At 34.4% G+C, this 12740-nt stretch overlaps 1 protein-coding gene across 50 annotated transcripts in view; it reads right to left on the bottom strand.

The window, feature by feature from the left end:
• The window catches only part of CLASP2 (cytoplasmic linker associated protein 2), a 213514-nt gene that overhangs the window by 66804 nt on the left and 133970 nt on the right, over positions 1-12740 (bottom strand). For 18 of the 50 annotated variants that reach the window (XM_054483475.2, XM_054483442.2, XM_054483438.2 and 15 more), the window contains 3 exons: positions 11249-11355; positions 8186-8430; positions 6125-6188 (listed from right to left, as the gene is read on the bottom strand). In XM_054483475.2, the coding sequence (XP_054339450.1) occupies positions 6125-6188; positions 8186-8430; positions 11249-11355 (416 nt within the window). Of the gene's footprint in view, positions 1-6124; positions 6189-8185; positions 8431-9550; positions 9575-11248; positions 11356-12285; positions 12349-12740 lie in introns of all 50 variants that reach the window. The other 32 variants (XM_063662062.1, XM_054483432.2, XM_054483433.2 and 29 more) reach the window with 3 other exon arrangements.

The following is a 12740-nucleotide window of genomic DNA, read 5'->3' as shown; positions in this document are numbered from 1 at the left end:
GCTTATGTTCTGTTAAGACCTGAGATGCCATTTTCTTCAAGAAGACTTCTCTGAGTTTCCTAAGTAGAAATTTGTTTTGGTTATATAAAATGTGAGTAGCTAAATAAAAATGTGGACATGTTATTTGCTGTACTCTACATAAGAAATTGTACTATTTTAAAAATTTTGTTATTGCTTTTGAGACAGAGTCTTACTCTGTCACCCAGTCTGCAGTGCAGTGGCACGATCATGGCACACTGCAGCCTCAAACTTCTGGGCTTAAGCGATCTTCCCACCTTAGCCTCCTGAGTAGGTAGGGCTACAGGCACGCACCATCATGTTAATTTTTAGTTTTGTAGAGATGGGGTCTACCTTTGCTGTCCAGGTTAGTCTCGAACTCCTGGCCTTAAGCAATCCTCTCACCTCATTCTCCCAAAGTGCTAGGATTACAGACGTGAGCCATGTGCCTGGCCTGTACTATTATTTTTCAAAAATGCTTATATCCTATCAATGGTACTTAGTAAATGATCATATGCACACACACACACAGCTGACCCTTGAACTACATGCTTTTAAACTGTGTGGGTCCACTTACACGTGGATTTTCTTCCACCTCTGCCACCCCTGAGATAGCAACACCAACCCCTCCTCTTCCTCCTTAGCCTACTCAAGGTGAAGATGACAACAATAATGAAGATCTTTATGGTGATCCATTCCACCTAATAATTAGTAAGTAAATATATTTTCTCTTCCTTATAATTTTAATAACATTTTATTTTCTGAGACGGAGTCTCACCTATCACCCAGGGTGGAGTGCACTGGTGCGATCTCGGCTCACTGAAACCTCTGCCTCCCAGGTTCAAGTGATTCTCCTGCCTCAGCCTTCTGTGTAGGTGGGATTACAGGCCAGCGCCACCACGCCTGGCTAATTTTTTTGTATTTTTAGTAGAGATAGGGTTTCACCATGTTGGCCTGGCTGGTCTCAAACTCCTGACCTCAGGTGATCTGCCCACCTCAGCCTCCCAAACTGCTGGGATTACAGACGTAAGCCATCACACCTGGCTAATAACATTTTATTTTCTCTAGTTTACTTTATTATAAGAATACAGTATATAGGCTGGGCGTGGTGGCTCATGCCTGTAACCCAGAACTTTGGGAGGCCGAGGTGTGTGGATCACCTGAGGTCGGGAGTTCGAGACCAGCCTGACTAACATTGAGAAACCCCGTCTCTATTAAGAATACAAATTTAGCTGGGCGTGGTGGCACATGCCTCTAATCTCAGCTACTCAGGAGGCTGAGGCAGGAGAACTGCTTGAACCCAGGAAGCGGAGGTTGTGGTGAGCTGAGATTGAGCCATTGCACTCCAGCCTGGGTGAAAGAGCAAGACTCCGTCTCAAAAAAATAAAAAAAGAAAAAAAAATACAGTATATAATAAATAAAATATATGTTAATTGACTATGTTATTGGTAAGGTTTCTGGTCAACACTAGGCTATTAGTAGTTATGTTTTGGGGAGTTAAAAATTATATACAGATTTTTTGATTGCACAGGGGTCTGTGTCCCTCTCTAACCTCCTCATTGTTCAACAGTCAACTGTACTTACATATACATATATACATACCTATCTATCTTCATTCATTATCCATATCCAAAATTTATTGGAAGTTATAGACAAAATTTCTTACTTGATTGCCCTAACACAAAGGGTTCTTGTCAGATGTTAATATGCTCCCATTTCCTAATCTATGATTAAAGAACAAAGTGGAAAGTGGCTATGCTAATATAATACTAGTGATTCACATTTTCTTTCAGAAGACAAAGATGAGAATTACTATTCCATAATCCACTCTGTTTGATTTTATGGAATGACATTAATAAAATGTCATTTGTGGGAAGGTAGGGGTTAAATGTTTTTTTAAAAATTGTGAAACTTCAGAATCATTTTAAAATAATTCAATGGAAGCAATCTTCAATAGAACAAATTTATTATCCCACATATCTCATAAATATAATTTGTTGGAAAAGAATTAAAATACTGGAGCTATTACAATTGAGGCAGACTTTTCTTTAACTCCTTTATATCTTAGGTGTGCCAGTCATCAAATATAGAACAGAAGAACATAATCAAATTAGATTAATTAGTAGATTAAAAAGCATATCTCCAAACAGAATGATAGTTTGCATAACTGCAAATAGCATTTCGTGGATTGCAAAGGTTCCAACACTGCATGAACTCTTCGGGAGAGAAAATAGAGAAAAAGGGTTAATTTCACAGTCATGCAGTAAAGTTAGGTTTCCAACAAATATTGAACCAACTTACTCTCTATTGAGAGTTCCAACACAGGGGACAGCATGCAAAAAGAAAAAAAGAAAAAAAAGAAAAACACACAAATTAGTCGCCATCAATGCAAAGTTCCTGTATGGAAGAAAAACACTTAGAAAATAAAAGTGACAAATGTTTTTCAAAGTTTTATGATAAACTCAAAATAGTTTTTAAAACAAGACTTAAACGAATAGTATGGGAGAAGAACATATGATTTTGTTTCTCTTGTACCTCCTTGCCAGGAAAATTAAGAAAACTAAAGACAAAAACTCTTCTTTTCCAGACCCTATCAATCCTTGAGGTTAAACATCTGAAAATAATCCAAGAATAATAGACACATACTGCCACTTCTGAACGGGGCCAACACTTGGTTCCAAAGCATAGTCCATAGAATTTTTTCCTTTCTTTTCTCTTTTTTTTCCTCCTCTCAGAAGCAATACTTTCACAAGTTAAAATATTTCTGTGAAGGCTCGAAACAATAACTATTGATTGGAAGTAATAAAAGTAACTACACTACTACTTTTTATTTTCTCTAGGTAAGATGTGTGTTATGGTCTCCTGATCTAAAGACTGCAGGCAGCTGAGCTGCCTAGAATGCCTGTCAGGAGATTCAACTGTGCCTCATTTTAGTAGTCACAGATTGAATTCCTACCGTAGCTGTCCAAGACTCAAGAGTATGATTCAAGAGGTAGTGTTACAAATACCATAAAATGCCAATTCAAAGCATGCACCACAGTGAAGGCAGCTCTTTCCAGAGTCAAGTGCCAGAAATATATGGGATGGCTTTTGGCAACTGATACTGCTTGCATTTGAAATGGAAAAAATGGGTCCAGAGCAGTCAAAATAAAAATCTGCTGCAAACTCCTTAATTTAAAAAATTTGGTTTTTAAAAAACGTATATATGGTACTTGGTATGTTCTAAGGGTTTACATGGGTGGATATTACTATTAACTGTTTTACAGATTAATAATTAAAGTACATACTGCTAATAAATTGGAGGTAGAATTTGAACCCAAGCAATCTAGCTCCACTATGCATACTTGTTATTTTAAATTTTCCCTCACGCTGCTTAAGTAATCCTTCCAAAAGGTACGTCTTGTCTACTCAGTGACTGCTCACTGCCCTCAAGATAATGTCCAAACAAAGCCTACCATTTTGCAGTACAACATGTGTTGTACTGCTTCACTTATAAAAAATACTAAAAGGCTTTAAATTATACATTTGCTGATTTATGGTCTAAATTATTGTCTTACAGATATTGTGTTTAATTATTATATACGACAGGGGTCAGCAAACTATGGCCTGCAAGCTATTTCTAATTCTTAACGCTTTAAAAAATGACTTTAAAAGCAATCAAAAGGCTGTTTAGTGACACACGAAAATTATATAAACACATGGCCAGGCTTGTCATCACAGCACTTTGGGGGAACACAACGGGCAGATCACTTGAGGCCAGGAGTTCAAGACCAGCTTGGCCAACATGGTGAGAACCCGTCTCTACCAAAAATACGAAAAATGAGCAGAGTGTGGTGGCACATGACTGCAATCCCAGCTACTTGGAAGGCTGAGGCATGAGAATAGCTTGAACTCGGGAGGCGGAAGTTGCAGTGAGCCGAGATCATGCCACTGCACTCCAGCATGGGTGACAGAAAGAGATCTTGTCTCAAAAAAAAAAAAAAATTACACACACACACCCTCACATTTTAATGTTCATAAAGAAAGTTTTATTGCAACCCAACACATACATTTGTTTGTTTATTGCCTGTTAAGGGTGCCTTCATGCTATAATGGCATAATTGAGTAGCTGGGATAGAGACCATTATGGTCTGTAAAGCCACATTATTTACAGAAAATAGTGGCTGAGTCCGATATAGAACAAAATTGCATTCAGAAAGAAGATATCAAAAAAAGTCGCTTGATTCTGAAGATGGAACTGTTGGTCTAAAAATACATTAAAAAGGGAGGGGTGCAGCTATTTTAAAAATATCAGAATACAATGCAAAAACTCAAACATTTTTAACTCAGCACAGGATGGTGACATGTCTAGTTTATCCTTAATGAATTACATTATTGACAGAGTCTCTGATGGACAATCAACGGCCACACAAAAATAAGAAAATCTTCCCATTACATTTGTCTTCACAGAACTGACTAAAAAACAAAAACCAAAATCAAACAAACCAGATGGGTAGATAAGAATTTTATGTTGCTATAAAGCCCTAACAAGAGAAATCTGATGCAATCCTAGGGAAAATAGTAGCTGGTTCTCCACATGTATTAAGAGAGGCCAAACATTTGTGCTAAGTTCCTATACCAATGTTAAACTCAGCTTTCCTATTTGATCTTTTTAAAAAATGTTTGTCTTTATCACTATACATCATGGCATCTAACCAAACTGCATTATTGACTTAACAAAAAGTCAAAAACTGTGACTTCAAGAAATAATCTAGCTTTGGTCTTATATCTTCCAGTAGCAGGAATTACTGAAGATGCTTAATAACTATATATTTCAAAGTTGAACAGACTATTAATTTAAATGTTTAATAAAACAAGTTAACCCAAATAACTGTCTTGTCCTTTGGCTTATATTGCCAACTAAAAATATCAACAGTTAATCTGTTCAGGATTTATAGAAGTTTTTACATTAAAGTAAGACTTACAGCTGTAATCAGTGATAGCAATATCTATATAGAATGGTATAGTTATCTACATGTTCAATTGTAAGTTACAAACTTTAAAAGATTTTAGTAAACTGCTTACCAAATGTATTTTCTTCTTTGTCTTTTAATGGGATATTTTACCCTCAAATAAATATAACTTCTGATAGAATAATCTTTGAAAATATTGTTTTAAAGTATAAGCAATTTATTTAAATAATTAAGTATGTCCCCCACTGGATTTAAATCTTTAGCTGGATTTTAGTTTATGTACAACGTGGGATTTCATTATCTTTAAGTAGTGTTGTAAGTAATGAAAATACTAAAAATAGAAAAAAAATGAGGAGGAAATGAGATGTGCAACAATAAAGTGAAGACAATAAAAAGAAACAGTAAAGTGAAATTCATTAATATTTTTCTTATTTCCTTGCCACATCTCCCTCTCACTTAGGTTAGAAAGTCTCCTGTAGACATTTGGTATCCTAAGGGAAGATTTCACCATTATCAAACATATTGCTGGAAACAGAATATGAGACCACAGTTTTATAAGAGTACTATGCATCAAGGTAAACCAAAATTTCACAGTACACATGCAGATTACATATAAGTACTTAAATAGATATATTTTAATCAACATTAAAAATGAACAAAGTTCTGAAAATTTTTATGGACTACTTCAATGTAAGAAATGTCTCTTATATTACTACCAAACTATGGCTGGAACCACATTTTGTGCCTTTGTGTTAATAACAATTCTTTTCTACAAAATTATTATTTCAAAATTGAAATATATTTACATCAATGCCGTAATTAATCAGACGAAAACAAAATAAAATGTTAAAAACTTTTTCAACTTACTCCAATTATGTCTTTTACAAACACTAAAACAGTCTTAGTAACACAAAATACACCAGCTTGACTAAATTACATGAGTTGTAACTGTATCCCCTTTATTTCAGTCTTAGACCATCTATCATTGGAGAAGCTCAAATAGTTACCAGAGATTAATTTCTAAATTATATATGATACCAAACAATTTTCATTATGTTTGAAAATATTACTGCCATTTTGGGACAATAAAATAAAAATGGCCTACAGTTTTTCTGCTTTGACAATATACAAATGATATCCTATAGAAATAAATAATCTTAAATACTAAAACATACCTTGCCATGAGGGTCAGCAAACATTCTTGTGAAAATTTCACATAATCTTTTCAGTTCAACTCGACTGCCAAAATAATACAGTGGTTAATTAATATCTTGCTATAGCAAGAAGTCATGTAAAAGTAACTTTACATATAATTTTCTTTAAAAAAAAAAAAAAAAAAAGGTTAGGTTGGGCATGGTGGCTCACGCCTATAATCCTAGCATTTTGGGAGGCTGAGGTGAGAGGCTCGCTTGAGCCCAGGAGTTCAAGACCAGCCTGGGCAAGATGGCAAGACCCTGTCTCTACAAATTTTTAACAAAACAGCTGCAATGGTCGGGCACGGTGGTTCATGTCTGTAATCCCAGCACTTTGGAAAGTCGAGGTGGGCAGATCACTGGAGGTCAGGAGTTTGAGACCAGCCTGGCCAACATGGTGAAACCCTGTCTCTACTAAAAACACAAAAAAGTAGCTGCGCTGGGCATGGTGGCACACGTCTATAATCCCAGCTACTCGGGAGGCTGAGGCAGGAAAATTGCTTGAACCCGGGAGGCAGAGGTTGCACTGAGCTGAGATTGTGCCACTGTATGCCAGCCTGGGTGACAGGGTTCGACTCTGTCTCAAAAAAAAAAAAAAAAAAAAAATCAGGTGGGTGTGGTGGTGCACGCCTGTAGTCCCAGCTACATGGGAGGATTGTTTGAGCCCAGGAATTTAGGGCAGCAGTGAACAATGATTGTGCCACTGCACTCCATCCTGGGTGACAAAGCGAGATCTCATCTCTTTAAAAACAGAAACAACAACGAAATCAATAAAAAAAATCAGCCCTAAAAATTGAGAAATTTGTGGGATTTACCAGTCAGGGCTAAATACAAAGTTACCAAATACAACAATTATTCTGTTGTAACCCACACTATCTTAAAGGTTAAAAGTTAAGAAGAGAAATACAATTATCCTTCATTAATGGAGTGTGACAGGAGAAATTTTACATATGGCATTCCCAATACATGAATTTTATCCTTTTAAGTGTTAAGACGTTTTCTTAAATGTTGCTACTGATGGGATAAAATCATGCTAAACTATGCTTACTCCCTTGCCATTTAAAATGACCAACACACGAATTTTTTGGTGTTAAGACGTCTTCTTAAATGTTGTTATACTTACGGGCTAAAATCATTCTAAACTATGCCTACTCCCTTGCCATTTAAAATGGCACGCTGAATCTAGTATTAACTTAATCTTGATGGGCTGGGAACAATATTACAATGATGGATTGCAGTGATTCATGATGTGTGATATGCACACATGAAAATATATTTAGGTAATACAGAAACATTTATTTTAAATTATATAGTTCTAATACTTCCTAAAATAAATACACAGGAAGTAAGTACATCAAACTCTTATTTCACAGGTATCAAGTCAGGAAGTAACCCTGCACATTCCATCATGCTTAAACCTATGAAATATCTGAAGCTAGGTTCTCAAAGGGTCAACTATAGGTTTAAAACATCACACAGACAAGGACAATAAGGGAAGTAGGGGGAAAAAACAAGCTAATACCATTAGTAAAGGAAACAAAACCCCAAACCCAAAATATTAACAAATCTCTGTTCTTAAAGAAATTCAATCCAACTCAACTTTGTATTACACTAAAATTCACATATTACATGCACACTAAAAATATATCTTCATTTCCAAATAAGCATAAACATTCTTCTTCTCATTGAAAAACTTACCAGAAACAAATTTTAATAAACCAGTCAGTTTTATCACTATGTACATTTTATTATTAAATATTAAAATTAAGAACATTTTAAATTTAACTTCTATGTGTGAATAAAAAGTTTCCTTTCAAAATGTTTTGTTAAATAGAACAAATAATTTTTTTTTTTTTTTTTTTTAGTAAATGAAAGTATAGATGGTCCTAAAAGACTGAAGCTTTGGAAAAACACTTTGAAGCAACCATATGAATTCAGGACAAGTCTGTTTCTACACCAGTATCTCTAAAGTGTTGTAGAAACAAAGTCAAATCAAAAAGCGCTAACCTGATAGTAAAATCATTATAAGACAACGCATCTCACCTTAGTGTTCTCTGATTTTTTAGTAAGTTCTGCAGACCTAGGAGGCCTTCCTTCCTTTCTGACCAATTGGAACTAGCACACCTATTGAGGACTTCTGCCACATCTTCCGTCTGCCTCATATATGTAGGAATACTACCATTTCGAGAACTATAGGAGCGTTCCGAACAAGCACTAGATGCATCGCTGTTGGCATCATCATCTGAATGCATTCCATATGATTCATATCTTCTTCGAGCTGGTTTTTTCTGTTATACATCAAGAATCTCATTAGCAGTACCCAAAAGAATATATTGGTATTTCATAATTTCTACTGACCATAAAAGGATTGATTTTTGTTTTAAAATCAGTGCAAAGCATGCTCCTAATCATTGTAATAACAGAATGTCAGTATTTAGTTTTTCTTCAGAAAACAAGTTTTAGAAGTTAGTAGAAGGTAAAATATTCCTTAACTATGGGAAGTAGTAGAAGCAGAGTAAGACTATATGGAAGTTCAGATATGTAAAGTGGGAAGTGCTAAAAAATGTGGGTTTTTCCTTTCCCCTTTTTGTGAAAAACCAAGAACTACTAGAATGTAAATGAACAGAAACTACACTAGAAATTTGAGTTGGTAAGAAGAAAATATTACCTTTTTAAAGAAAGAGTATAATGGATCAGAAAAACATTTTCCATGTATAAAGTTCCATTTTTTTCTGTCTATCTTTTCTTTATCCTCCTTTTACCTTCATTACCACTTCTCTTGCCACTATTCCTTCCCTTGTACCCAACCCTCATGTCTCCTAGAGAAATAAAATGCAAAGAATGATGAAAAACTATTTAGTCTACTATTATTTTAAGGAGGCGAACTCCTTGAGAGCCCTCTATGCTTTTCTCAACGTATCTATATTGTTTACTTCAATAAATATAAGAAAGCATATTCAGATTCCTTTGATTTCTTTACATCTAAATCTTATTTGTTTAATATATGTAAATGCCAGTTATACCTTGCATATTTCAAGTGAAATGAGAAAGAATAGTTTATTTAAGATTTCCTTAAAAGAGTTGAAAACAAATCTTTATGTTATCTGATATTTGAATTTTGGCTGATGAGTGGTGAAGATGTCTATAAAACAGATTAAACACAATAATTCAGTGTGAATGACCTCATTTCATTTGTATGAAGTAGTCAAGCTGAAAGAATGAGCACCTCCAGAGGACATTATTCAAGCAGTATCTCTCTCTTGATAACCATATTTACAGAAAAATAGATGTATGTCTAAGGATTTTACTTCTACTTTAATTTTTAATAGAAGACCATCATTTGTTAAATTGATGAAAGAAAAAAAAGTTATGGTATCATAAGATGTCAGAAAATAGCAATGTCTATACCTTAGTCCGTATGTCTCCTAAGAGCTGAGAGCAGTAAATTTTTAAAGAGAAAAATTGAAAATAATGAAGAACATTTTGCTAATCAGCACAGTGAAGTAGGCATTAACAATGCCTATGATCAGAAACATTACTTTTTTTCACACATAGGTACAAAGAACTGCTTAATAGCAGGCTGTGTCTTTAATCTTGTCAATATTCTTTAGTTCAAAGAGAAATAGTGATGCTACAAAAAATATTCCCATAACCAGTTTTCTCAAAGAAACCTAAATGTTCTTCCTATTTGGATCCTTTTGTCATTTCCAAAGTTAAGTGTATTTCTATGATTTTCTCCAGCACAAATTAGGCTTACTAGCTGGAAAGTTTTTTCCTAAAAATTGGTAGTTGTAAGTGGAACTTCCGTGCTCTGCAAATAATGGAAGTATTCAGAATCAGATTACTGGGAGTCAAACTTTAGCCTTGGTAGTTAAACATTCCTCATATAATTCAAACACACCATCTCAGTGTTCTAAGTAATAGTTCAAGAATAACCCAATCAATTCATAACATTTATGTAAGCAGAATGTAACTGGTAAATTATCCAATCTAAAAAACCCAGAAAACATGATTCAAGATACAGGGATGAGGAATAGTAAATCAAAAACATCTGATTAATTTGATATCATCAGAACAAGATGTGATCAATATATCCCATGTTGAAGAGAACAAAGTCCCTACTTAATTATATTAATTTATAAAAAATAATCAAGTGGCCGAAGTAACGGGAAAAATTCAGCACAGTGAAATGGTTAGTGCAGAACTACACATGTGATATTCAATAAATTATAGCTATTACCAATGAATATTTTTAAAAACTTGCCTTTTCAAATCTATGCAGCAAACACTGTATTATATCAACACTAGTTAAGATGGGATCTACGATTTCAGGAAGCATATTTTTTTAAAATTTCAAAACAAAGATGAGGCCTCTTACAAGTTCTGGGTAAGAAACTGAGTAAATGTTTCTCAAACATAGGATTAATATCATAATTTGAAAGACGAAGTGACACTAAATTGACTTGGGAAATTAGCCAAAGCCAATTACATACATTTTTAAAAATGCTACTTCTTACATAATTTTAAGTGACAAAAACAACAATGATATATGTATTGCAATCTTCTGACAAGCTATCATGGATCTGTAGAATATGTTTTTAAATCTCACTGTTTAATGTGTCAGACATAAAGAATTATATCTAACTATAAGATATAATTATATCTTAATTATAATTTGCCTCGAGGTTGTACTTTTAGTTCAAAAAACACAGATAAAAGACTAAACAAAATCCAACCCCAAAGTAAAATGATCCCTAAATACCAAAGTTTAAGCTAGAGTTGAAATTATATGCTTTTAAGTGTACATATTTATATAATTTATCTCCCTTAAGTATACTATAGTGTATAAAACACATTACCATATGAAAGACATCTATATTTATATCTCTGATAGCCCATCAGTAATACTGGCCCTGGTATAAAATTCTGATTAATAAGGATCAAGAATTAATTATATTGTTCTGCTTTTTACACTGCCCACATTTTATCTTTAGATTTAATCACTGATTTTTTCCTATCCCCTTTCCCACATGGATAGACTGGCTTACTCATTCAATAGTTTCATAATTGGAACATTTATAATGATAAGAAAATGGAGAAGAGTACCAAGGCATCTGCCACCGCCTCCTCCACATCAGAACCTGTGTTCAGGACTCGCATGGCACTAACAGAAGACGACAGTCGACTTGATTGGCTGATCCCATAACCTGGACCTAATTCATCAAAAGAAGGAAAACAGATTTGAAGGAGTCATAAATATAACAGGGTCAGCTTGGGAAACTTTAAGACCCTTACGGGGGAAAGAAAAAAAAACCAATGGGGCAAAGCATTTTAAAAGCAATATTGTATTTTCTGGGCACATTTAGTTTTTGGCAAAATAAAAGGGTAAAGACAATTAAAATTACTGACAATGTGTGAAAAATAAAGAACAGTCGCTATTTATTTACAACCACAAGGTAGAAGAAAGCATGGCTGGCAGACTAAGGGCTTGCACGTCTATAGCCCTGTAATCCAGCTCTATCAGTTCAGGCAAATATCATCCATATGGTTGAATCACAGAGTAACCCAGGACAAAGATCAATCCTCAACCAATAGTGGTCAGGGAGATCCATGAAGGCACACTAGAAATTTACAAGGAAAATAAGCTCTAATTATTATCTCCTCTCCTTCAAGATAAGTTGGTTTTATTCTACAACTAAGAGACATCCATTTGATAACTGTTAAGTGTCTACTATGTGCCCGACATTCTGAGGTATACAGAGACAAACCAGAGATGAATTCTCCCCCTCAACTGCTTTCTATACCATTATTTACAATTAAAACACTTCATCCACCATTTTGGTTTTTTTTTTTTAAACATATATACAAAGATGAGAACATAAAAACAATTCTATATTTAAAAATGACACAACAGGTTATACAAAAAAATGTCCATATACCAGTGAGAAAAATGCTCAATACAGTTGCTGAAGGGGAAAACGTTACTTGGGAGAAAAGAAAAAAAAAAGTCTATTCTCCAACAAATTAAATTTAAATAATAAAAACAAATCAATTTTAAAACATGAATATTATTTAATGGAAACTGAAAAGGATAAAATCTGAGATGAATGCCAGATGATAGTGAAAATGTACTCATCCTTCACCTGAAGCCCCATACACATCGGGGGCGTAGAGGGCACCAGTTGATCTGGAATGGTGTCTGGAGGCTGGAATAACAGGACCATACAAACCTCATCTATTACCACAGAAACAAGGAATAGTGGCAGCACTACTGTCAGGCAAGGAGAGTTAGTTAACACTGGTGTTATTCTTTATAGTTAATGATCAGAGTATTGCCAAATAGGGCAATGGAACATTAGCATTGCACCATCATTCCTGACACAAAAACACATCTTACACCTAAGTGGACAGACAGGCCTACAGGAGACAAAAGAAGTATTCAAATGGAAGGAAATGTTGAAGGTACAAGCATGAAACAAAAAAACAAACATTATAGTGTAAAAAAAAAACCACTATGGTAACTAGTAACTAATAAAATCTTATCTCTTTTAATTCTGACATCCAATGAGGCAGTAAATTACTATTCAATTTTACAGAT

The sequence above is a fragment of the Pongo pygmaeus genome, chromosome 2 (genome assembly GCF_028885625.2).
Source record: "Pongo pygmaeus isolate AG05252 chromosome 2, NHGRI_mPonPyg2-v2.0_pri, whole genome shotgun sequence".
NCBI lineage: Eukaryota > Metazoa > Chordata > Mammalia > Primates > Hominidae > Pongo > Pongo pygmaeus.
Note: the sequence above shows the minus strand (reverse complement) of the source record. Positions and strands in the feature narration are given on the sequence as shown.